Source organism: Cygnus olor, chromosome 13 (assembly GCF_009769625.2).
Source record: "Cygnus olor isolate bCygOlo1 chromosome 13, bCygOlo1.pri.v2, whole genome shotgun sequence".
NCBI classification, from domain to species: Eukaryota; Metazoa; Chordata; class Aves; order Anseriformes; family Anatidae; genus Cygnus; species Cygnus olor.
Genome location: NC_049181.1, coordinates 18,965,694 through 18,992,832, shown reverse-complemented (window position 1 = coordinate 18,992,832; position 27,139 = coordinate 18,965,694). Strand labels below are relative to the sequence as shown.

The 27,139-nt window shown below is 45.7% G+C and overlaps 1 protein-coding gene across 7 annotated transcripts in view; it reads right to left on the bottom strand.

Moving 5' to 3' along the window:
• Window positions 1–5,281: 5,281 nt before the first annotated feature.
• The window catches only part of LOC121077398 (synaptotagmin-like protein 2), a 44,677-nt gene continuing 22,819 nt past the window's right edge, over window positions 5,282–27,139 (bottom strand). For 6 of the 7 annotated variants that reach the window (XM_040572628.1, XM_040572630.1, XM_040572629.1 and 3 more), the window contains 14 exons: window positions 23,864–23,957; window positions 22,507–22,600; window positions 21,929–22,022; window positions 20,208–21,314; window positions 18,781–18,879; window positions 16,972–17,063; window positions 16,475–16,576; window positions 14,384–14,553; window positions 13,436–13,538; window positions 13,101–13,262; window positions 12,750–12,828; window positions 12,067–12,166; window positions 10,713–10,918; window positions 5,282–8,960 (listed from right to left, as the gene is read on the bottom strand). In XM_040572628.1, coding sequence (XP_040428562.1) covers window positions 8,815–8,960; window positions 10,713–10,918; window positions 12,067–12,166; window positions 12,750–12,828; window positions 13,101–13,262; window positions 13,436–13,538; window positions 14,384–14,553; window positions 16,475–16,576; window positions 16,972–17,063; window positions 18,781–18,879; window positions 20,208–21,314; window positions 21,929–22,022; window positions 22,507–22,600; window positions 23,864–23,957 — 2,648 coding nt within the window. In that variant the 3' untranslated portion in view covers window positions 5,282–8,814. The remainder of the gene's footprint in view (window positions 8,961–10,712; window positions 10,919–12,066; window positions 12,167–12,749; window positions 12,829–13,100; window positions 13,263–13,435; window positions 13,539–14,383; window positions 14,554–16,474; window positions 16,577–16,971; window positions 17,064–18,780; window positions 18,880–20,207; window positions 21,315–21,928; window positions 22,023–22,506; window positions 22,601–23,863; window positions 23,958–27,139) is intronic. The other variant, XM_040572636.1, reaches the window with a different exon arrangement.

Below are 27,139 nucleotides of genomic sequence, written 5' to 3'. Positions count from 1 at the left end.
GCGGCAGCGCTGCACCGCACTGCCGGGAGGAGCCGCCAGCCGCGGACCGCCGCCGCCGCCGCCGCGGGCGCCGGGCGGGGGCGGAGCGGGGCGGGACCGTGACGGGAGGCCGGGGGGGCAGCGCTGAGGGGACCCGGGGCTGAGGGGAGCCCGCGCGGAGGGAACCCTGCGCTGAGGGGAGCCCCGGTGGCTGAGGGGAGCAGGGGTCCAGGCGGACCCCGAATTAAGGGGAAGCGCAGGGCCGAGGCTGCTTCTTCCGAGCTCTTCCCAAAGCGTGAGGGGAGCGGAGCGGGGTGCGCGACGGCTCTACGCGTTTCAAACCTTCCTCTCAGTTTCAGAAATGTAGGGTCCTCACCGCTTGTGAGGAAGCTAGTTGTGTGACTAACGAACTGACGAAACGCAGCATGCACGCATATATCTGCATGCGTATGTGTTTATATGTGATGCACGTAGAGTCTCAAAAATGAAAACATCTGGAAATTAAATGCCCCAACACCACAAATCTTAAATCCATTTTCCCTCACTCTGTTCATACGTGCTCAGGCCTGCGTAGAGGCGAGGCACACTGCTCAGGAACCTGACAGCAGCACCCTTAGCGCTGTCTGCCATCACAGCATTTCCACACATCCCCACACACCCCTCAGCTTCAACGCCCCCAATGTACCTCAGACTTGAAGATCTCAGCCAGAGGCAGCACACGGCACGTCCCGAGCAGGAGTGGTGCCATGCTCGTGGGGTACGGCTCGGCTCGAGCTTCTTCGGCACTTCCAAAGCAGAGCTGTGGTCTCTGGAAGGGAAAATGATCACACATAATTATTAAAAATCTTGACTATATTGTGTGTATTAAGTTAAACAAGCATCAAACTTTTTTTATTATTTAGGAAACATGTTTTTAATACATTGATTTCATTAAAGAGCCCTGCCTGCATGACCACTATTGAAATAAATGCATTCGCAGTGACTGTTATACTTCTTTAATCCTCAAAAAAGGGCATTTATATAGGTATGAGCTAGTTATCCAGCTTGCAAATTGGACGAGGACATCAGAGAGACCACTTCAGAGCTTGGGGAAAAATGGCAAGGAACATTTTCCTTGAAATATGGTACATTTATTAAAAAACAACCAACCCAAAAGATCCTATTTTACAGTACCTCAGGACAGGAAAGAAAACTGATGAAGCAACCTGCACAGCAACAGAAAAAAATATTAAACCTATAAATCCAAGTTACCAGTACATTAACCAGTGACATTGCCAGCACGGCTTTGTGGGGATCTGTTGCATTTAGCTGTATGATTTCTGAGCGTTTGATGCCCATTACTTCAAGCCCACAACAAATTGTGGTTTCTCCGAACCCTTTTCCTTTCGCTCCTCCTCCCCACACGCTCACCATCTCCCCGGTCCATTTCTCTGACAGGTTTCAGTGCGGTTTCTCTTGAGATCTGGCGGCTGTTTTTTGGCAGTTTCTGGTGGCTGTGCGGCAGAAGGGGAACCCAGGAGGGGACACCCATCCAGACAGGGTGTCATGGGGGACTTGGCTCACCTGTGGGCAGCTGCTGCAGCGTGAGCCCTGATGGGGAGCAGCTGAAGCACCCTGAGTTTTCCCAGGCTGTGAGGAACCAGGGAGGGCACAGATGAGTGGGACGGTGCCCAGCAGATCTAGATCCCAGTAGGATCTAGAGGAAAACTCTAGACACTCCCGGAGCATCAGGGACCCGTTTTCCCAGCAAATAAACCCACAGGATCCCATGACACAGACGGTATTTTCATCTCCTCTACCACACGCATATAGATGAACACGCGCTGCGTGACCAGACAGCCACGAGATTTATTAGCAGCAACAGGGTAGGTAGGAGCAAATGGGATCCTGGGAGAGCCCTTGTTCTGGTACCGTTTTAGAAAATGGAAAATCTGGTGTCTGGAAGGGAGAGTAACCTAGATTTGATGCAAAAGCGGGTTTATTGGCAGGGACAGGATGGTGAGTGCCACTAGTGCTGGGGGAAAGCTGCCCGAAACAACCACAGCACAGGGAGGGCATGTCTGGCCCCACGCTGGTGGGATGGCTGAAAGTCAGACCCTGCCCCAGGACTCAGCGCTGCCACCCACGGGTCCTTCCCTCTGAATATTTTGCCATTTGGTTGTAGTTTAGTCTTTCTCTAAAACCTGCCAGTGTCCTTTGTACCTCTTGGTTGTCAGCTGGAGAAGCCAGTGGCAGCACTGTGAGGAGGAGAGTGCATCAGCACTGCACACACTATGCAATTTTAATGCCCTTTCAGTTTCCAAGGCTACAAAACACACAATCAATCAGCTGTCCCTCGCTGCGGGGCTGCCTGCACAGGAGCCGTGCAGGACAGCCCCAGCCTGCACCCACCCTGCAAGGGGCAGTGCGTGCGCGAGGCGCCCAAAAGCACAGGCGGACGTCCCCTGGCCCTCGGGGGTTTTATCTCCCAGCCCCGCTCAGCACCAATGAGACAAACTGCACCCAAGGGGAGCCCCGGGAGCACACAACCCCAAACAGGCCAGACCAGGCACTCACTGATGAGAGTTACAGGTCACAACGGGGCTGGCTCACACCATGTAGCAAGCAATTTATTAGCTAGTTCCAAACAAACAGCCCTGGTAAATTAGGCATGCCCAGGAGATGTGACATCGAGACAGATTACACCACTGACAGGGACGTGATGGCACCCCTGACCTGCTAGCTGCTGTGTGCCCCTGTAAAACCCGGGGCAGAGGGAAGGTACTAAGCAAATTAATGTTTCTTATTTATAGGATGCTCACAGTTAGTCCGGGTGGTGCAGACAAGTGTAAAGCCAAGGGCACTACACGGTGCTTAGGAACTGACAGCCATGCTGACAGCAGGCACTGGGAGCATAATTTAGGACTTTGTGACGAGGTGACAGCCCTAAATCCAACAGCAGTAGCCTGGGGAAAGCACAGGCAGGGCTGATCACCAGGAGACACAGGATGATGCTTCTGTCCCTTGGCTTTTGGCTGGGCTGAGGGGCCTGTTGCACTGGTGGACGTCTGTGGCAGAGCAGCAGGTGGGATCACACCAGAAACAGTCGAGCAGACGCAGGCTGAGTGCTGTGAAATAACCAGAGATGTGCACACAGGACTCAGCCTCCGGCACCAGCAGCTTGTGCAAGGAACAAGCGTTGGCTGGGTTTCTGAAGAGACGTAAAACATTTTCAGAAGGTTTCCCTGGTAGAATAAATTAAAAGTCGGCTCATTACCATGGGATGGGTTACTCCAGATGCAGTTCCCAGTGTCCTATTTCAGATTACAATCACATTAAAATGGGCATGGGTGGGCTAGTCGAAAAAGGGGGGCTCCCATCTAAAGATCATTAAGTCTGGCTGAATCCAAAAACAGATCCTCCACTGGGAATATTATGTCCCTGTAGCTGTTCAGGTCTTCCTAGGAAGGGAACAGGATCTGCTTAGAGCAAATAGAAGCCATTACAATCACGATAAATTAGTAATGGTGAGTGGGAGAGAGAAGAGGAGAGGAGAAGAGGTTATTGTGATTTTTCTTCCTACAGAGTGGGTGTCTGAGCTACTGACATTACCAGAACACAGATCCCTAGCTTCCCCTCTGAGCCCAGTGCTCAGGCTGCTTGCTTACAGCTCAAGAGCTACTAGGATTGTTTGCAACTAGTGGGATGGCGTTATGGGTTGTTAGATGCATGAAATCTGATTTCGGTTCCTACCGGTAGCACCTCAAGTTTAATGACAGCACAGGCAGCTCTGTACAGTAAGAAAAGGCAAAGCATACTTGTATTTGCGCTCCTCCATGCCTCTAAACCCAAGCCTTTTTCTTTTTTTCTAATCAGAAACTGCAAAGCTTGCTGAAGACTAATTGTAGGGGTCTTTCAGGTACTGCAGGGGGTAGGACTGTGGCTTTGTGGTGTTATACATTTTGCGTTGTGTATAATAAAGGCCACCAAGTAATTCACTAAATCCTGACTGCAGCCCTGGCAAAAAATCTGAAAACTGAGCAGCGGGGAACTGCCTCCATCCTCAGGCCTCCTTCTTTTCCTCCTAGGGCGATCTATCAAAGCAGGGCTGGTTTAGCTAACTTTGGGCCACAATGGAGGCTGGATTGCCACAGCCCAGAGACAAGTCCAGCCATAATATGATTTTACAGCATTTTAAAAAGCAAGTATCTGCCTGCTTAAGCATGCCACAACTGCCAGCCCATCTCTGGCAGGACTGCCAGCTGGAGCCCTCTGGCACAAACCCGGTGTGACCAGCAAACCTTGCAAGCTCAGCCCCTGCTCCCACTAGCATTTTTCCACTCCTGCTAGGATGATGCTGCGCCTGCTAACATCTTCACCTAACTTCCTTCAGATTTTACTATCTGACATGAGGAATTTCTGTGGATTGACAGGGAAATTAATGCAAAGTAAAAGGGAGGTTGGTCTAGGGCTGCTGAACTCCTGTAGGCCTCCTGGTGGAGACATTTCCAGCTCTCCATGCCTATCCCTCCCCAGAAGAAAGCCATTAACAGTGATTTCTCCATGGCCCTCCTGGAGGCTGATGCTCGGTTTTGCACCATTCTGAGCTGGCCCAGCACCCTTCAGACCAACACATTCAGAAGGGTGGGAGAAGCTGGCAAAAGCTCCAAAGGTAGGAATGGGCACCCCCATGTCACCTGCTCTTGCTCAAAACCTCATCACAAATCAGCCCTCTTCTGCTCATAACAGAGCGGGAGCTGGCACTGCAATACCAAACACACTCAAGAGCCCCCCTGTGGCCCCACAGACTTCACCCAGACCCTCACTGGGACAGCTGCTCCTTGTGGCAGAGCTGCCGGTATGAGGAGCCTCCCATAAAAGTGCACCCCCTGGAAAGAAGTGGCTGATCCTCCTGGCAGATCCCATGGGAAGGGATTTCTATCTTGGGAACTTCCCACACGTCAGTAAGATCTTGTGCAGCAGCAGCACTGCTGAGACAGCAGCACGGTTCCAGCAACACATACCTTATGGCATCTTTGCAAACGCGCTTTTGCAGGGTGCTTTACAGTGAGTTTCCCAATGTCTTCAGAAAATCTTCACGGCAACACCGAGGGACATCTCCTCCTGGGCATCTGTTTTAACCATAACAGCAGACAACTAGGACACCTGAGGGGTGGAAAATAGGCAGGTGAAAAAAAAAAAAAAAAAAAAAAAAGGATCCAGCTATGAAAGCTACAGCAAGTACAAAACAGCCAAACAAAACCAACCAACCAACCTGGTGCTGAATATGCACGCTCTTATCAGGAACCAAAGTGTGTTTATTTATTCAGTTTTTCATACACTGGTCTATTTGATACATTTCTGAGTTAACAAGCTTTCAGAAATACAGCATTTCATATTTCAATAGATATTATCACATGGGTTCATTTAGCCAGCATCATTTTCTCCTCCAATCACCACAACATTTCAACTTATTTTTTCCTGCCTTGGTGAAGGATAAAGCTGAGTGAATATTTAGTAATGGATAATTAATTCAACCACTTATTTTCCATCTCCTCTGAGACACTCATTCACAGGATATTGTTCAAGATTCAGCAATTCTTTCTTTTTCTTCTTTAATTTCTGAACTATTTTGGGATAGTTTCTGATACCTGCAACATGAACAGTTTTGAATGGACGTAGGCCACATATTATATTTGCCTGAGTAGGCAGAAATACTCCCAGAATCTTGCCTTCTCTCATTTTCTTGCTTGTAAAGATCTCCAAGAAAAAGTTGTATAGATAAGGCATAAGCTCAAAAGCAGCACATTTACTCTCAGATGCAGAACATTTATGGAAAGCAGTTGCCCACCTCTACTGTAGTCACAGATTTTTATTTTATTTTCAGCAGATAGTGCCTAAGGGGACCAGCCTGCAACCTTTCAGCCTACTCACTCCTTGGGGTTACTTCTGTATCCAGCAAGAGATCGGTGACTGCAGGACGTGGCACCATGACTTAGATGTTGGCATCAGCACAGATTTCTGCTGGTACCTGCGCGCTCACGTTCAGGGAAATGAGTCTTAAAACACATTTACTATAAGCATTGAGTCTTGCCTTCTTATGACACTTTGCTGAACCTATTCTGTAATGAACTAGTAAATACAGCCAGAAAGCCATGTACAAACAGGCTGTTACCCTTATATTCACAAGCTCCTCCACTCCTGCACGTCACTGACAATAAGTGCCTGATTTTATTTTTTTTTTCCTGATAAAGTGCTTTCTGCATAGTCAGTGAAACAGATACGACATGGCAAATTTTACTCCCTCAGATTCAGCTGTGTTACAAATGTGTATGTGGTTTGGCGGTGTAATCTTTTACTCTGATAAAGCATTAAATGCCAAAGAAAGCTCCTTAAGTTAATCAGGGCTTAATTTAAATAAACAAGCTAGCAAAAGATTAACAAAAACCCTCAATGAAATCTGAATACAGAAGTAGTTTGTTCACAAAGTCCTGAGCCAAGTTCATAAAAGCAACTACTCTGGGATGAAAGTGGCCCACTGACACCCTTTTTCTCCCTTTATTGGCACCACTAGTGAAAGAGATGCTAATGTTCTGAAACACAAAACAAACACTTCCAGCTCCATTTCTGTAAACAGCAGCGTTGGCAACATCGTCACAACCACGTGTGCTAACACTGCACGTGAGGAGGAGGAGGAGCAGGCAAGATGACTCCATTTTTGCAATGAAGAGCAGTCGGAGGAGCCTCCGGAGAGAGATCTGGACCTGCCTGAGCCATAGCCCCTGGTATTACCGACCACATTTGCAGCCACAGCAGAAATCTCCCTGGGAGGCAGGCTGTGGGATGAGGAAGAGTTTGGGGTGAGAGCAGCAGTCCTGCAGGTAACTCCATTGCACCAAGCCATCCGCTCCAACAAGCAGGCCTCCTCGTCGAAATTAAGTCATATGTATGCATCAATATTCACATGTTCAGCACCTAAATAGGTAAAGCTAATCATTTAAAAACTCTTACCTTTGGCCCAAAAATTGCTATTTTATCCCACAAAGGTAAAAAATGACCAAAGCTTGGTGAACAAATTATGCAAGGCTGGAGCCCATACAAAGTATCTTTGGGTTGACATGCTATATATATATATATATGAGGTCCTTCATTAGGCTAGTCATTAATTAATTCTGTTGCTGTACGGACTTTCTGTTAGTGCTTTCATTACTATAACCGGTACATTTTCAAGTTTTATATTTCTCCAATTGCAAAACCATATTTTTTTTTCCACAAAAGCTGCTGGTTATCTCCCAAATGTCTTCATTTCATGAAAAAGTCTTGTCACTTCAACCATACATGTTTTCTTTCATTTATTTAGAACCATCTTTGTTAAGCTGAAAATGAATCCTGTTTGAGTTTAAAAATAAAATCAATACATTAAAGACAAATATCAAAATATTCACAGAACCAGAATCTAAGACGGGATAGCTACAAAAAATATTTCTCCACAACATTTCACTTGCCCTTGGGTTCTTTTTGACATGACAAAATATAACACCTCTTTTGCTTGCTATTTCATTACTCAGACCACGCTAAAGATAGGTACAAGGAGACCTGCTGATGACTAAAGAAAACCATTCAATTTAATCACAATATGTACATCCAAAGTAAAAATTACACAGCTGCATTTCAAAATGCATTCGTAATGCCCCTCGACTGCGGCTAATGCGCCAGACGCAAAGTTCTTGCAAGCTCTTGGCAGGGAGGTGACTCCAGCTCCGAACAAGAGGCTGAGAGGCATCAGGTGAAAGGTAGATGAGAAGGGCAGCAGGATATGCAGAGGCAGGAAATCACCCCAGGCCTCAGCTCTGCAGCTACCCTTTGTCTTCGTTCACTCCCTGCTTGCCTCTCCCAGCAGTTGCCAAGACCTCCTGAATTCCATGGCGGTTCTGACCTTTCCTTCCTGACCCTCTGCGCCAGACTAACATGAGACTGTTTCCTACATCATTATTTCGTATTGAAATGTTTTGCACACAAGGCATTTCGAAGATGCTATTAAGTCCATTAGCAATGTAACAATATTTTACATTTGGGCGAGCACTTCAGTTTATATTGCACTGGAATTGTCTTTTAATAGAGCAACTTGCCTGAGGTCACTGAGCAAGCCTGTGGGACAGCTAGGAAAGCAGCTCCCGGTTGCAAAATCCCACTAGCTGCAGGATCATCTCTTCTCTCTTTCATTTTAAAGCAGAAAAGATTTAATGCATTGAATTCCTCATTGTCATCCTCCTCAGGCTGCTTCATTTTCTGCTTCAAATAGTCCTCTCTTTCTTTGGATTCACCTTGGATCTCAATTTCCCTCACATTACAGACGTGTTATCACCAGCGACAAACGCAAAGCGCTCATTCTCAGACTGCTGGCTGGTGACTTGGAGCGATTCTACATCAAATACAAAGTGTACCACTTGCAGGGAAATATGAGTAATTCCGTGCTGCTGCTTTAGTAAAACTACATCTCTGCACAGGAAAAAAAACAACAGCACAAGAAACAGTAAAAAAATAAAATATCTATACCTCCTCTTCCCTGACAATGTTCCCAGAGCTTAATGGAATTCAAATACATGGAATATAAATGATTAAACAAAAAGGCAAACAAAGTTTCTTCTTGGTCAAAATCAAGTATAGCGTCAGTTAGGCACCTTCCAGCTCCTCAGTCAGGGAATTAGTACTTTACGTTTAACGTTTCCAAAGTGCTGTCCATCAATTGCCTCATTAAAGTGACACCTGCCAGCCCCATGGTCTCGATCACCTCGGGGCAGGAAGTCTCCTAATTCTTACAAATGTGTTCAGCCTTTCTCTAGAACATACAGTAGGTTATTTCAGCTTTTTCCTCCCTGCCAGCGAACGCAGTGGCAGCAACCCCTCAATCCATTCATTGGTAGCAGACATCATCTCCTGCCAAAAGGCCACCTCCTCTTGTGTGGAGTCCATCCAGTCCACGGAGATGCCATAGCTCAAACCTGAAGAAAAATGAGGAGACAACAGTGTTGGGAGCTGCCTGAGGAAGTTCGACTCCATGTAAAAATACTCAATGGGATGTAACTGCTGCAGGTAGGGTCTTAACCTAAAAGATGCTGACTTCCTCTCACCAAGTTCCACTGTAAGCACCTTCTGTTCTGCTAATGATCTCCATTTTACACCAGAGTTCAGAATAAAGTCACTGTAAAAGCCCCAAAACACAAGAATCCTAAATATAACCTGCCAAGGAAAATAATATTGGGCTCAAGCCCTATATTGCATCTTTCAGAATGGTAAAGAAGTTCTACAAGGCTTGGTCTTCCCCTCGATCTTGCTATGGAAGGGGGGGGGAGATATTTGTCAAAATTCTCTTGCTCTACATTTTGTTTTTATAGGAATAAAACATACGATAGTGTAAAAGTGTGTACATTAATTCCAAGTTGATTTATTCAACCAAATTTCACATGCCAACTGCTTGCCAACTAGATAAAGGTCTAAATTTGGATCACAGCTAATCTTAGGGTTGGTGTTTTTACATCTTGTTTATGAACTTATTTTTGTTGCCACTTCCCACCAGATAATTCACAACCCTTCTGGTGACATGCTAGAGACTGAAAACAGAGAACACAGAAGCAAATCCAATAAACAAATGCACCTGCAAGGCAGACCTTCCAGCTACAATAAGCATCTTCCTGATACCCTTAAGGGACAGTGACTCTTTATTACAAAGCTCTGACAACTTCTGTTTGTCTTTCATCTCTCAGAGACTCCTCTTGCTTCATAGTAAGTATACGTTGTTTAAAAACCCTTAGATCTCCCACTCGCCAAAATACAAAGATGAACATGCTATCCGTCAAAGCCTAGGTATGGGGGTACACTGAAAGCTGGGATAGGATGATTAGAGAGGGACAAAACCTCCATGATGGACTTGATTATGGGAGATAGTCCCATCTGTTTTTTTCCAACTTAGGCTTAAAAATATTAGAGTTTTCCTATCTTCAAGGGTGAGTAACCCCAATGAAGTAAAACACTTCCAGCTAACCACAGGTTTAAGTCCTTCTTTCAACTGGAAACTCATGCCATAAACTCCCAGAGACAGCAACTGTCTCCCAGTGTAGCAAATGGCACCTCTGCTGTTGTCTTTTAGCACTTCATCATCTAAATTAATAAAATTAAAAAAAAAAAACACAAAAACAAACAAACAAAAAAAACACCTCAGTCTACACCCGGACAACTCAATTTCTTTCAGTTTATGCTTTAATCAGTGCTGGTGTTCTCTCAGTAATGACTGAGACCAGAACAACTAGTGCATCTAGCCCTGTTTTTCAAATATTAGTTACTGCTCTTACTAAAGCATTTCAAGGGAGGAGGTGACGATGGAGTCACCAGGTGGTGCTGTCTCACACGACATTCAATTTCTTTGTCTTCAGCTCTGAGCACTCTTCACTGGGAGGAGCAGCAATATAATGTTGATTTGTAACGCAGCCTGGATTCTGCTGGACTCAAGTTGATTCTTGAGTTTTGCTGAACCTCGGAGCTGATGTTGGTAGGAAATGTGGGCATAGAGGGTTGCTATCACAGTACCAGGGCCCCCTACAACCCTGACACAGTGCAAGTACCAAGACCCTCACCAATTACTGAGATTCCCCATACCTGGTTTCTCACCAACAGGAATTTTCCTGCAACTTCCCATTATACCTCGTGGCTCAGCAATAGAGTAAAGGTATTCATTTAATGTAATGGAAATCACTTACCCGTCCCTAGGCCCAGCCTGATTCCTCCAAGGAAATGGTTGGTTAGTTTTTCATGATCCCACACAGTCAGCTCAACGCACGCATCCTTTAGATCCTCTGTATGAAAGCCATCATACACAATAGTGTGATTGAAAATAGGGTTTGTGTCTCTTTTGATGACTCGGGTCTTTTGGTAACTCTTCTTACTCGTGTCTGGAAGCACATAGCTTTGAGAGAAGAAAAAGGACAGCGTGTAGTATAGAACAACACATGAGGTTTGAGTTGTCCCTACAAACTTCCTAGGTCTAAACAAGGCTCAGGCCTGGAGAAAGGAGGAATTGGATCTCAAAGTAAGAAATCTCTATAGATTTAATGAGAAATGTTTATAATTTGCTTTGAGGGTGCTGAGGCACTGGAACAGGTTGCCCAGAGAAGTTGTGGATGTCCCATCCCTGGAGGTGTTTAAGGCCAGGTTGCGTGGGGCTTTGAGCAAACTGGTCTAGTGGAAAGTGTCCCTTCCCATTGCAGGGGGGTTGGAATCAGATGAGCTTTAAGGTCCCTTCCAACCCAAACCATTCTATGATTCTCTGATAATCCCTGGGCTATTTTTTTCCCCCAAGAAAATCAATTTTAAAGCAAACGTTTTTAGGAAGGAAGGGTACTTACTTTAAAATTTCCTGCTTTAGGCATTTTTTTTCAAAGTAACACTTTACATTTTAAAAATGGACACTATTTTCACATATTTCTGTTTTCATAAATATTCATCAAACAAATGCCCAAAAGATCATTTCAAAACAGACTGTTAAGCTTCCTGAGCAACAAACATTTTTGCAGGAATACTCTCTTAAAACATACAAAAATATACTGAGGACTTCAAAGAGCCAGAAAATCGTAAAAATCTGAGTTATTTTTAATTTTTTGAAGTATTTGTAGCACCTCCTGCCATATAACAGGCAGTACTGATGTCGCAGGCTGCAGAACACATGCACACACTGAATTCTGGACAAGATCAAAGCAGGATCCAACTGCATGTATGTCAGTTCTGGCAAGTCCCTAACACATTCCCAGACTTTGCATGCAAGTCCTTATCACTTCGAAATTCACAACTTCATATGAAAACACCAAAGCAAGGTACAGGGCCCCCCACATTCCTTTCACTCAGGCGTTATTGATGCTGAGTGAGTCACAGACAGAGCTTTACCACAGCAATGTTTTTTCTAATATGGCCACAGGATAGTAACAAGGGCAATTCTCTCCTACATAGCTTTACAGTATGGAAACACAGGTAAGTAAGCCTGAGAAAAGAGAAGAAAACATACTGCTCTGTGGAGGCACAGACCCATCATTTAAGACAAGACCGTGCTCAGGCACTTACCATTTCACAAAGGAGTCAACTCCAGAAGGACGCAACTGCAGCAGGTCCTTGACATCTTTGACCCAAATGTGGACTTCACCAGAGGGAGGATTCTTGGGACCTGCCATTTAGGACAAGAGAAAAATTCTGATGTCAGTTCCTGCAATAGCTAGCAAGAAAACAGGCGTCCTCTCCAGGGACCTGAGGGAGCAGCGACGTGACCTCTCTGCAGACTCAGTCCCTAGGAGCTCTGCATTCCTCTGCCTGGGTGCCGCAGCATTACTTGCAGCCCTGTGCAGCTGCAGAGGACTGCCAGTCCTTGACATAACCTGCCAGTGCTGCTTAGAAGCAGGAAAGGAGAAGGCTCCGCTGGGCAAACCCGACCTCCTACCTGCCCCACAGTAAGGGGGGTTGTGTGCTGCTGCTACAGCATCAGAGCACCCGACAGTGCTTGCAGTGTCCATAACAGCTGGTGAATTTAAGCTTGTTGAACCCTCCCTCCGTTTGCCCAGTTTCCCCCTAAATCCAGATGTGAAAAGCAGATGTAGTCTGCAGGTGGCACTATCAAGCACTGGTGGTTGCCCCCGATCTCTAAGATCTTGCTCCAATGACATTACTCTTTAACAAGCCCATATACAGACGAGGCATTGTGAGCTGCACGCCAACATGCAGGCAATGCTTCTTATGTATGAAATGAATTTTACCTAGACTTCCTGGAGGGACGTACTTAATAGACAAATTCATCACTCCTCGATGATCCACACCATTAACAGCAGAAAGGCTCTGAAACAGAAAGAGTTATGACTGAGTAAGCAAGGGCTTTTGTTAACATAGCAGGGCAAACAGCTTTTGAGTTTAATGCAGGGGCACAAATGGACAAACTCTGCTTTTGTATGGCTGGGACAGCTCCTTACTTTGTGTCTTTGCTCTCACACTCAGTCCCTCAGAACCAAAAGCCTGAGGATTCAGAGCAAGGTTGCCAGGAAGGACTTCTGCCACTCCTAAAGGCTTCAGGGTTGGGCTGGGAAGCAGGATTGGAGCTGAGCTGCACTTACCCGGGGCTTCAGCGGGTACCAGTTGAGTTTCCTGTTGCTCCAGTCCCAGCTGGCCAAGTCTATTTCAATCTCTCCCAAGAAACTGTTACGTCCCAGTGGGTCATTGTGCCAAACAGAGAGGTTTAATTTTTGGATAAGCAATACCATTTTCTCTATTTTGTACTAGAGGAAGAAAAAGAAGTCAGGTTGCTCAACTTTTTTCTCCAGTTTCTCTCACAACCCAAGGGGAGAGCAGTGCAGCAAGAGGCAGGTGAAGGAGCCCAGCCAAGAAGGCAGGCTCCTTCCAGACCTGCCCTGGTACCACACAGGTTTTCAGGGCAGGTATGTGTTCTTACCCGTAACACCTCATTGTAAATGGGATTCACTGTCCTTTTCTTCACTGAGGTTTTCCTCTTACCCATTCTAGCTTTGTCTGGGAGCAGATAAGTTTTAACATACCTGGAAAAGAAAAAAAACACTTCAGCTGGATACCGTTCAGTATTGCCATGCTCTAATAAGCAAAGACTTCTGGATGGTGACATGGGATTTATGGGAACAAAAGACCTGGAGTTGACTCTTTGGAGGCAAAACTAATTAAGAGACCTGCTAGGATATTAACTTGGCTTGCACTTGAAGTTATAAATCGCACTGGGGATGGGCGGATGCCACCAACATTCAGAACAAGCAGCTCTCTAGGCAGCATAGGAAACCAGCAAGGCTGTATATCCTTTTTCTGAAATGCCCACAACTACAGCATTTCTTTGTGTTCAACATCAGGGTGAAATTAGAGAGAAGAAGTAGAATGTCTCAAGAAGCCTGATTATAAATCTCTCTATTTCAAGGTCCAAATCCAAGGTTCTTTTCATCATCCACTGAACAGAGACCACTAGCCTTTGTTCAATTACCAGTGTGTCCTCTAACAACACTTCTTTTCAGACTTTCTTCCCATATAAACATGTGTCTACATCACTGGTTATTACCAATGTGTATTCACCATGGAGAGACCAAGGTTCACATGGATACATGTAGAACATATTTCAGTGATAACAGGAATTGTCCTTGTAGTGACCAAAGCCTTCTCAATCCTATTCAAAACCAAGTCTATGGCAACATATTTACTGATGCCAATGGCTCCAGAACCATCAGCTAGGAAAGACCCAGCAGTAAACACACAACAGAATTCTAGAGGAAGGAAGAAATTATGGCATTTAAAAAGAAAATTCATAAGAAAAAAAGAAAATTCTCTAGAACACAAAATTCAGCATTAGAAAAGCCATGAAGCACCAGAGGGAAGCATCACTCACGGGTCAGATCTGCCTTTCTTCTCATCCACGACAGCCAGGTCCTTGCACTGGGACACATGAACCTGGAACTCCCGGTTCTTCTCGTCATAATCTAGTGCAAACTCCACAGTACCTTGGGCATCCACACTCCCAAAATCGCCACTGTACACACTGAGCACACTGCCACTCACCTGCCAGGTGGAGAACAAGGTCAGTGCCACTGAAATAGGCACTCTTCCTACTTGTTTCTGCACAAAGATGTGCACTGCCAGAGAATAAATAATCTGCTATCGCTGCCCTTGAGTAGGACTGAGTCCTTGACATGTCTGCAGCTGTGCTTGCACAAGGGTTTGGGGATCTGAATAAAGGTCTCACAAGGATGTGCTATCCTTGACCAGCGCTAAGAAGCACTGTTCTCCCAAATGCCCACTGAACAGAGAAGATTCTCACCTCTAAATCCCAAAGCCTTGGGAAACAGAGCCAAATATTTCTTGTGGGAGCACACACGTAATTTCCCTTTCCCTACACTAACCCTACAAACAGCTGCTTTCCTGACCCAGTCTCATCACTAAGAAATAAATATACTGAGAGAACTAGAACTATCTTTATATAAATTTATTATTTCTGGCAGATACAGTCACCTAATTGTCATTCAATTTTAAAAATAGGCTACTAAGAACCATATCAGACTAGAAATACAGGAGAAAATAACACTATCTTGTTGCTTGCTCACGAAGTGCAGAGAGCTGTGCAAAACAGAAACAGAAATAACCCCTGTCCTGAAGAGCCACTGTCCCACCAGAGGCAGTTTGTGGGAATCTACTTGCCACAAATGCACAAGAAAATGAGGTTTCTGCAGGTGTAACAGGAACGAGGCACGAAAGAGTCTCTTGCTTTCCCAAAACAAACTGCATTTGCCAACAGGCCTTGACTTTCTGTTTTCCAAGGCTTTAAGTCCTTCGCTGGTAGAAAGTGATGAAACAGAAATAAAACACAGCCCCAGAAAGATGAGAATTTTCTATCGGGCCAATCACTCATGATTACTGATGGGATAACATAAAAGCTAATGCATTTTACCCAGCAAATAATTAACCCTCTTGGCACTCTTCTGTGGTACAATCCTGAGCATTTATCAAGAAACTTTCCTAGTAATTAACCCAATTATTCTCTGTCACCCCTACTTTTTTTTGTTTCTCAATTTCTTTCTATGGTAACCTACAAGAATCTGCTAAATATCTCCCCTCAGTCCTTGGAGCTACATTTATCATCCCATCAGGATATTAAATCCAACAGAGAATCCTAAATGAGATCTTCAAGAACACCTACATGGCTTGGACACAAAAGGCTCATTTATAGCTCCCAGACTCCACAGACTACGAGAAAGACTCATGCACCCCAAAGTTCAGTTTTGTTTTGTTTTTTAACATATTTATCTACAGTCACGACCTCTCCCTGCATGCTTTGCTTCACATATATTCTTTAAATCTCACATATACAATTAGGAGATACCTATAACAGTAGTACAGCAAATTAAAGCACTTTTAAGCAGCTCCCAAAAAACACTGTGTCTAAGGAATCTCTAAGGAATCCTTTTAAAATGCCTAACTAAACACGCTCAGCTCTTGTCAACTCTCCTTAGAAGGCAAATCTCTAAATCATACTGCTGCTGTTCAGTTCTGAGTTCCCTTTAATTTGCTAACAAAGTGAAGGAGGAGCTTGCAGAGGTCACCAGTCTGCAGTCTCAGCTTTCTGGGAGGTGGACCACAAACAAGTCACTTACGAGCTGTGTGCCTTGTTTCCCCACCTAGAGACAGACCACCCCTCTCTCCCACATGCTGCCAGGCTTCAGAGCATCCACACTTCGGAGCAGGGGCTATTGCTTACTCTGAATTTGTCTAAGAATGACCCAGTGGCTCCCTAATTTGAGATGGTACCTGAAGACACTGCTTTAATGCAAGTAAGTAATTAAACATCACCGTTCTTTTAATAAAGTACCATGCAGAAAACAGCAGGATACTCCAGAGGCCACATCATCGGTAACAGCCTAAATGCAGCGTCACTGTATCCAACGGAGAAACCCTTTCCAGAGAGATGTACGCGTTAAATACCTACCGAGGAGACAGATGCCATGTCGGAGGAGTGGCTGCCAATGCTAGGCGTCTTTTTGTGCTTGCTAAACTGGAAGCTGATTTCCGAAGCCGTGTCTGATTCTGTCTGCTCAGAAAATAATAAGCATCTTTAAGCTGTGCCGTATGAGCACTTTGCAACACTACAGAGAAAAACCAATAGCTCAGCAGAGTCCCATTAAGCAGCAAGCAGGTTAGGAGAGCGGAGGAGAGTGCAGGGAATCTCCCCAGAGGCATTGCCTCCGACCGGCAGCAAACGTCATCATTAACTGCCTCCAAGCAGAGCTGCATGCAACCACCCGGGCTCTTGCGAAGGGCAGGTAATAGTGTGGTTTGAGGCAGAGGGAAACATTAAAACTCCTACAGGATTGAAGGGTCAAAAGCAAATACTGTCAGCCTCCTGGAAAAAGATTCTCATGAACCTGACTGCTATTTGAGGGATGCTGTGAACATTATTCCAGCCATTTCTGGTATCTATCCTACCTCAGACAACAGGAGAGGAGAAGATCTGCTCAGCTCTTTGACTCTTTCAGGTTCAAGAAACTGATGAGGTATCAGATGAGGTTTATTGTATGCTGTAAGTACAAACAGAAAAATGGCATCAGGATAAATTGTCAGAGTCAGGAAAATACAAGAAAGTCACGTTTTTGTTAAAGGACACAAGAAGGGAGGAAAAGCTTGTGGGAGGCACTTGCCCCATCTCTGTTGCTGGCCACTGAAGCTGAGCCCTCCTCAAGACCCAGACTGCTAGCTAATGCTCTAAAGCTATTTTCAGCATGTTTTCATTTGATGTGTGGGAGTGTGCAAACTCCCCCTAGTGGATAATTCAATTCATTCATTAGCTTAAAGATGTGTAACTACAAGATTCTCTAGCTGCCTAGATTTCGGTTAGAATAAAAGCATCCCTGTCAAAAAAAAAAAAAAAAAAAGACACATATTTCCATCTCATAGCATCTTGTAAAGAATATAAATCTATTTGTTCTATCTTTACCTTTTCTCAATAACTTCCTTGATGACTAATTTCATCCCAAAACAACTGGCTTGTTTTTAGGTGACACATGCACAAACACACTTGCTGTATTAAGCCTGGATGAGACACCACTCAATGCTCAAAATGCCCAAAAGCTGCTCTGATAGCAAAGGCATTTGCTGTTATCTCCAACCAAGAGTAAAGTGTTACATTTAGCCCTCGCTGCAGGGTTCTACTGGAAACAAGTACGAGCAACTCCATAGGAGAGGGTTTCCTAGGGTGAGGTTTGTGGCTCTAAATAAGCTGTGATGGGAGAAGTCTAAAATCTTGGTTGCCTGCATGAAGACCACATCACCGAACAGCAGCACAGCAGGACTGGAAGCTCTGAGCCACCGTGCTGTGTGACAGACGTTGCCGCACCATCTGACGGGGCACACATTCGGCACCGGGCTCCAGGATGGTGTGGTTCAGCCACGCGCAGACAGGGCAGTGCAGCACGCCCCATCCACGGGCTGCTTTTGGCAGCCTGAAGGGGACTCTCCATCCCATAGCCAGGGGTCACGTTCCCTTAAACAAGCCCTATTGTTTCCTCTAAGCTGCTTTCCCCTTCCTTGAGCATTGCTTTCCCAACCTTTCCACCTCAGTCCTGGCAGCCTTGGTCTTACCACTTTGCTTTTAAGCAAGCCGTTAGCTGCCCTCTTGGGCCTGTCACCTTTCATCTTCCGTGGATTTCTACTGCTTTTCTTGGTCACCGAGGCTGCTGCTGCTGCCGCCTTCCTTCGGGCCCTCTCCCTCGGCTGCTGCTTTCTTGAGCCACTTGTTGGCACAGCCAGGTTATTTGGCCATGGGCTAATTCAGCTTTGCTGCTGCTTTCTTGGTTGCCTTCTCCTTAGCTTTTCTTGGTTTCTCCAGGAGGAACTGGCACCTTGAAGTGTGTCCCAGCCAGCAGCTGAGGAGATCAGGCCAGCAAACTGGGTCTGCTCTGGGTGAGGGGAGAGGCTGATCAATCTGCTGAGCAGGCTGCCACCCAGGTCCCACAGTACTTAGTGGGAGAAGAGGAGAGATGGGTACAATCCTCTTGCCAACCCGTTCAAGCCCTCACAATTTTTTGCTGAACACACTGAGTAACATACCATCAATCTAGCTGCAATTTCCTGGCTCTGAATTTAATTTTAGGCACTATAAGCTCTCTAATTTGATGATGAAACCATATGTCATCCTTCTTGCCTAGTACAAGCACAGAAGCACCAGGGATGCAGAACTCAGGCATAATATATTGCCTTCAGGGAACATAAACCAAAAAGCAGAAAGATGTTACTCACTCTCCGTGGTTGTGTAAATGTTCACCATGCTCTTTGCAAGATTGATGTTATTTGCTCGGGCCAATGCCTGAGCAGCAGGAGAATGATCTCCATCTTCCTCTGGAATATATGAAAAGCCAAATCAACACAGTAAATAAACAAACACAAACGGGCAGTGTGTCAACAAGCATGCATGTGTGTTTCTCCCCTGGCTTGTTAGCTCTGCTTATAGCATGCTGCAGTTACATTACACAGGGCTACCTTCACATCATCAGCTTTAACATCTCTCCTTGAAAAAAACTCTTCACCCAGTCCCCAAAAGAGACCAGCACTTGTGAAGAGCTTCCAGTGGAATACAGCCATCTGCTAATACCAACCTGAAATTAATGTAATAATAATGAAAAAAATGAGAAATACAACAATGACCTGGTATAGAAATGAAATGTTTGTGTTTAGCTGAAGTGCAACTGAGGATTTTCATGGACATGTTATAAAAAGGAGGGAAATAAGTCCAGAAATGCCACAGTTACAGATCAAAATTAGATGAGTCCATGGAAAATCCTCTCAAATAGGTGTTACCCAGGTACACGAGGACTGAAAATTTGGAAAAAGGAGACAGGGAGATCTCTCTTCATAGGTAAGTTTTTGCTTGGCAGGGAGCAGAGATGTGGGCAAGCAGAGCTCAGGTTTAAAATGAACTGCAGTTAACATGAACTTTTGCCCATAATAGCAGTCACTACAAGAGCCTGTCAAACCCAGAGGAAGAGGCTGATAAAGTGCTGGTATTATTGACATCACTGTGATGGAGAATATGGTATCAGAACCCCGAAAGATCAGGCTCCTTGTTCAGTCCACTCCGCAGTTTAAGATGCAAACTCACCCGTGGATTCCCAAAAGGCCCAAACTGTCCTTTAAACACTGATGGCCAGCAGCTATATCAAAGTAGGATAATGGCCAATGTATTTATTAAACTTTGTTTCATGTTTTATTTCTGCTGTTTGTGTCAGACTTATCTTTACCACCACAGGGAATTCCTCCAGACTCACACTTGAAGAAACTTGTAGTGGATTCACGTGGCAAGTAAACATGTTTACAGTCTTCCCAATTAGTAAAATAAGTTCCTGTGACCTGCTGTAGGTAGGGCTAAAGAAATGAAGAGGTGTCCTGAGCTGAGGTGCTTGCAGGTAAGGTATGAGGGCTGGCAGTAGGGAGAAGGAAAGGGAATATCACACTGCCCACTTTTACACTTCACTGCAGTACACAGAATGGTTGTTTTCAGAGCTGTTTGCTAACCACATTCCTCACATGCTAACTCTGCACAGATTTTAATATAGGATAAATGTAGAAGAGAATAAAATGTGCAAAACACAGAAGAGTTGGGGAAGAAAACAGGTGTAGGGATGACTCCCTACTGGGATTTCCCAGGGTGCAGTTACAGCCCTCGGTACCTGAGTAAACAGCTGAGTCCGTTCCCTGAACAACTTCTGTCTCTCCGCCTGGTGCTCTGCCTGTTGGCTTGTCTGAAGACTCACATGCTTTTTCCTCAGCTGGCTCTCCATTTATTTCCATTCTGTCATGAGTACCCACGTCTGCTCCTTGCTCTTTCTCATCATCTGTAAGCGCAGGGTCAATGAGTATCTGCACCCTGCTCGCCAGGCAGTTTGCATACTTGCGTTTTTCTGCCACGACGAACTTGTCTGCAGGCATCTCTGGCTCAGACGTGCTGCCAGACGCTTCTTTAGTAGGTGACTCGATTTTGATGGAAGGCGCTCGCACAGGTAATCTGGATTTCTTGGAGCTGTGCTGTGCCACCTTCTCTTCCTCTGGCACCGGCGGCTTCCCGTTGCTTTCGCCCAGTGAGCTGTTTCTTGTAACCAGGCCTCCTTTGCTCTTGGCGTACGTGGATCTGGGAATGAAGGCAACCGAGCCCTTCCTTGAAGGGGCTACGTAGCTTGGTTCTTCCTCACTGGAAGACAAAGTTATTGTCCTTTTGTGAGGGGCTCTTGTTTTGTTGAAGACACCGTGTTTTTCTTCACTGTTCTGGCCTTGAGCTGACTGCATGGAGAGCGAGCGGCACAGCTTGAACTGCCTTCCGTCTGCCTCCCCCGAGCTCGAGTCCTCCGGCGTACTTCCCACCATCACAGAGTCTGCTCCTTTCTCCCAGAAGTTCTTCAAGTTCTTGAAGTGTTCCCGATCGAGGCCGATATCCTCCTCTTTATTACTCATTGATGAGATTGTATAGTTCACACCGTGCTTCACAGACTGGCTGCTTTCCCCCTCTGCAGTCAGTGATTTGGGGCTTTCCAGCAGCTCTCTCTTTGCCACGCTGTTCTCTGCTGGCCCCAGGTGATTCACGAACTGCTCTGACCTGGGGAGAGCTCTGCTTGATTTCCTCTTAACTGGTATCTTGCTGGGAGCATACGCTTCTTCAGGTGGAGTTTTTGGTCCTGCTGTGGTGCCAGTGGCCCCATCAACAGCTACTCCTCCAGCTGCACAGCTGGGCTGAGGCACAGCATCCTCTGAAAGCATGGCAGGCAGTGGAGATCGTCCGTTACCTACAACAACAACAGAGGCTCACAACCTACCGCATCACATCTTATTCACCTGGAAGGTCTGGGCTGCAGCTTCTCAAAGGGAAGCCAGGAGGGGTTTCCAGAAACCACCAATATGTTTCTAATTCTTCCCTATTTTGAGAGTCCAGCAAACCCCCTTCCCTCGGAAGAAAACCCTGAAAAAGCCAGCTTTTCTTTCTGCAACAGGACAGGGAAAAAATCCACTGAGCTCTAAATTGTTGCTGTGAGTTGGAATTTTTTCACAGCTTTGCTTTTAGCTTGACAGCTTTCCTGCTGGCTATTTGCTATGTACCAAAAATACACCACACATCCAAGGCAGAAGAAGAAAGAGAAGGTAACTTGGATCTGTGCACTAAGGAGTTGTTAGCCAAGTGTAAAATATACTGACAGCCAGGAGAAGTTTTAGTCATCGGAAATTTTTTTCTTGGTTCCTGCTGCCTTGGGCATATTTCACACAAATGTTGGCAGCCCATTCTTATACACAAAGATAAGAAATGCTCTTTGTTATTCATCTGTACACAAAGAAAAGCAAGGTGCTTCTTGGTGTTGACTCTGAATAATGAAATAGCCAGTGGTTCACTGAACAAAAACCTTACCTTTTCTAGACAAATGTAAGCTGCCTGTTGTAGCCACAAATGGACTTGCTCCAGTGTCACTCTCTGAGGAAGAGACATCATGTATACTGGATCTCTGAATGGAAGACAAACCCTGTCAATGTTTATCATAGAATTACGGAATCCTAGAATGGCTCGGGTTGGAAGGGACCTCGAAGATCATCTGGTTCCAACCCCCTGCCATGGGCAGAGATGCCACCCACTAGATCAGGTTGCTCTGGGCCCCATCCAGCCTGGTCACCTCCAGGGATGGGGCATCCACAGCTTCTCTGGGCAGCCTGTTCAGTGCCTCCCCACCCTCTGAGTGAAGAATTTCCTCCTAACATCTCATCTAAATCTCCCCTTTTAGTTTAAAACCATTCCCCCTTGTCCTATCATTATTTGCCCAAGCAAAAAGTTGCTCTCCATCTTTTATAAGCCTCTATATAGACTGGCAAGTCTGGAAAAATGTTTATTTGAGCACAGATACCAGGGCAGTCTGTGGAGTCCTTGTCAGTAGATACAGACTGTGAAAATCCAAGGAATAACCAATCCAAACACAGAGGCTGTGGCTACACTACCTTGTGTGATGCAGACAGCGGGACAGAAAGTCTCGGCTTCGGTTTTGGCAAGATTTTACGCTCTTCTGCAGCATCAAGAACGGGTGTGCTGGATCTGTGGGAGAAGAGAAGCATCTGAGCAAGGAGATCAGTGGTAGGGATGTACTTGATCGGGCGTCTTCTGAGCATGCAATGTGACAGTCTTCAGCATTGGGTCTGTTCTGCTCAGCTGCTTTGCCACTTTTAGCTAAGAAGCCAGCCCAACACAAGGCTACCCGGAGCTGGTGCCAGAGGTATAACTGGATTAATCGAGCATACAGAAACTCCAGGAATGATTATGCCATCAATAGTCAGGGCAAAACTACAGTACAGGATACAGATCTTCACACTTGGAATATAAGTTAATTGCTAACCGCCTGGTAACTAAATGAAAGAAACACGTATCACAGGCAGTTTGCCTCACTGCTTCTCCTGTCTTTGGTAGTGTCTAGTGGTGGCTGCTCTCCAGATGGAGAACTGTCAGGTTGGACCACTGGTGAGAGTTCAGGTGGAAATGCTTTGTGTTTAGGGCTGAATGAGGAAGATGAAGCAAGCTTTTCAGGATTTAGTAAATCCTACAAAAACATTAGGACCAAAACGAGCACAAATATCTTGGGCATGTGACTCTGGTCCTCCAGCACACAACACCCATTGTTAGCTGCAGGAGGTCTGGAACTGTTGTCAAGGCCCATATTTAACAATTAATTGTAGCAACTGCTGCCTGTAAAGAATAATTCCTCATTCTGCTGACAAAAGAATGCAAATGAGATGGGAGCAACAATAAATGAAAATGTGGGTATTTAAACGGCTTCTCCATAGTCCACAGACATTGGGTGAGGTCACTGATTTGCTCGCTGAGGTTCTTTTAGTGGGTGTTTCTGCACAGTCAGCACAACTCGAAATCTACCAAGCCACGTCGGTGAGTGCTGAGCACTGGACACAGTGGTTGGCACCAGCAGGAAATGAGCAGTTTCTAAAACAGTTCATTTAGTTAGCATTGCTCCATGGCCAAAAAAATAAATAAATAAAATAAAAATCATAATTACTTTGAAAAACTACCCAGAATATCCTGGCATTAGAGACAGCTTCCATTTTACTGACCCCTTATCAAATCATGCAGGAAAAGACCTTTCTGGCATAAGCACATTAGCACTTAGTTAGTAGTGGAGGATTGATACTCTGACAATTCCTGGAAAAAGTATTTAAAAAATATCCTATATAACCTATTACTAATATGGGCTTGGAAATTCAGTTAAAGAGCAGGATTTAATGGGTAGCATTCAATTTTCATTAGAAATGCGAGCAGCAGCCAGAGCACTGCACGAGCAGTGGCAGTTACCTCTCCTCTCCTGTGCCAGCAGCGTGCTCGTGGAAGGGAGGACCTGGGGCGTCTTTGCTGTCCAGCCCTCTCCGGATGTGCTCGTTAACCTCATCTGTAATGTAACAGAGAATTGAAAAATTACATTTAATTGACCTTGCAATGGCCAATGTGTGCTATCTGGGGAAAGCAAAGGCTTGGGAAATGAGTCCCACCAGCACCAACCCCAGGGATTCAGCACTGCCCGCTGCCTCCGCAGAAGGGGACGCCCCATGACAGTGTCACCCATGTTCCCCACGTGGCTCCTCCGGGCCCCACATGCCCGAGAGCCCAAAGATTGCTGCCCAACACCTGGCTCATGCCAGGAGCTGCCACATTGCTGGAAACTTTAGCAGGACCCTGCCCTGGCTGTCAATAAAGTTAATCCGTTCCAGGATTTAAATTCAGCCGCTTCCTGTTTTGACTCCAAGTCATCCGATCTTGGCAAACAAAGGAGGAGGCCAATACAGTTAATGAGGAGAGCCCTGTTATTTTTACTGGCACAAGGCTCAGCTATTTCTTCTGAGCTCTCAAAGACCCTAAAGAAAAAAACAATAGAAGAAGGTAACCTTTAGAGCAGCCTGCCAAGGTATAAAGTTGCATTAGGCGTTCAGCTGGCAAACAGGCTTTTTACTGCAAAACCAGAAGGATTAAACTCTCAAAACGACAACAAACTAAGCTTAGTCTGGTCAAAAAAAAAAAAAAAAAAAAAGTTTGCACATATTTTTTCACTTGCATCTAGGTCTGTTTTAAAGAATAAATTTACCTTTTACAAAAACTGCCAAATCTCTTTTGGTTATATTTCATTCTATAATAGAAGCAGAGGCCCAAAGGATTCAGATGTGACCTGAAATAATCCAGCCTTGCTTGCTATTTGTACAGAAAACCAACGGGCAGATCAGTCCTGCAGACAGGCTGTGACAGCAGTGCTGCTCCAGTGCATCTTGTGTGCCGCCAGCACACTCAGCCCAGGGTTAAGGGGCATGTCAGGAGATGGAGCATCACTCCCTGCTGTCTGTGTGTCCTCACTGACCAAAATGCTGCTGTGTCCCAGCCCCTCCTACCTGCCTTGCACCCAGCCCTGCCGTCCCCGTGTCCCCACAGGTGCTGCTTGGGGCTGGCTGTGCAAGGACCACACACACGAGATTGCAGCTGGGTGTTCCCCTGGTTTCTGCAGTACTGGGAACTCTGTGTTTTGTCCATGGAAACGTCACTGTGCAAAAAACATCACGGAACATCATTGTGGGACAGAAAAGCTGTGACATGGCTGGTGGCACGTGCAGGCCATGTCACCTGCAGGCACAGGAGAACGCACGGAGGAGCATTCGTTTATACAGTGAACCACATCCTCCTCTTCTGCTCCAGTCCAAGGCAGGGAGATGCCAGCACATAACTGCTGGGGAACCAGAAAACCAAACGCAGGGCTCCCACATTTTCCCTCTGCCTGCTGTGACTGAGAAGACCTCAACAACCAAAGTCTGCATTCATTTCTCACCTCACTTCCACAGGCACTGCACGAAATCTGCTTCTCACTGACACATCCCCCTCAGAGACTTCCTCAGACAGCTCCCACCTCCGGCTGGCAGCAGCAGCAGGAGGTGTTCGCTTCCCTGTCCGTCAAAACAGCTCAGCCACCGACACAGCTACACCTGGCTTCGACAGCCACAAACAAAAAGGTTAACAGTGCGTTATAATCCATCGAGATGAGCAAAACACCCCTGGTAACTTCAGCAGGAGACAGACTAAGAGGCAAATTCCAGCGGAAACTCGCGGTGGTTTGACCAGTTCAACTCGTCTGTAGGTGTATGTGTATTTACAGAGCCACCCCTGCTCCAATATTTTAGCTGCTTCACCCATTTCCTACCACTCTAAAGCACAGACACACAACACTCGAGCACTAAATGTGCTGTCAGGAGTGACTTGCTTGGGCAGGGGGATAAAACAGCCTCTCTGCTAGACAATTTTTAGCTCTCATCCGTTGCACACAAGCTCAAGGAGCAGTTAGCACCAAATTCATCCATCTGTGCCGCTCTGCAGACTGTGGATTGAATACAGGGTATCTGTTTTATAGATTTATATTGATGCCGATTATTACTGCCATCTGTTACAATCAATAGCAACTGTGAAATCCCTTAGGGAACCACACAGCCCTCTCCCCTCTGAAGGTTAAAACCCACCTTGAGAAAAGGTCACTGGGCCTTTTTCTGTGCAGGCATGGATGCCCACCCTCCTCGGTGCGTTTGCCATGCAAAGAGAATGCCAGCAATTACCTCGGTGGGGCTCTTCTGGGCAGGAGTTCTCTCATTTCACTCCCTAACACAATCGTCAAAGACTTAAATCAGCACTAACATCCCTGGAGCCACAAATATGTTACTTTTATTTGAGTAAATGAACACAAACCCCTTCATCACCTTGAAAAGGTGTCAAGGTGGCAAGCAAAGGCCCTTATCTCATCTACTGCAGATCGAACAGGAGCTGCGCGGCCAAACCACTCGCAAACCTTGTCCTTCCCCAGTGGGGCAAGTGCTGCTCTCAGAGCAATCCTGTTGCTGGCAAGTCAACGAGAGAAGTGCTTGCCCTCGTGGGCAAGGGGAGGCAATCCCTATACAATAATGACTGTGGGAGCTGAGCATGCAAAAGGTAACAGCAAGGTGAAAATATGAGCTGCAGAGTCTTGGTCCTCAACCCCTGCTGTAAAGTAGCTGTGGGCAAAGTAAGAGGAGGCAATACAGTCATATTATACCTGTGCTTTACCATAATAAGGTTAGGAGTAGAAAAAGAGAAAGAGAGAGGAGATAAAAAGGTAAAAGAAATAGAGGACTAAGTCTAAACATAATTGCTACAGTAGTTCAGTAATATTTGCTTCATCCTTCTTAAAACAGCATTAGCCAAGTACTGAAAATGCACATGCAAAAACGTAACTTGTATACGAATGCTGGATTAATAAAGAGATTATTTTAGACGATAACCTGAGGCCGTATCTCATACGTACACAGGCCATATCTCACACGTACACGTTGGCAGTAAGAGTTAAATCACAAATGCACATCCTCAGCAAGCAGAGTATGCCCTGCAGAAATGGCCAGGCAACTCTGCCAAGCTGTAAAAGGTTTTACATGTTTTAGCATTCTGGAGGGATGACAAAATAGTAAATTTAACGACATAATGAATCCTTAATACCAAGGATAAAAGCAACTCTATGTGAAATATGATGGGCCAGTTCTGCATCAGAGGCTCCAATGAATCTATGCTGAGTTA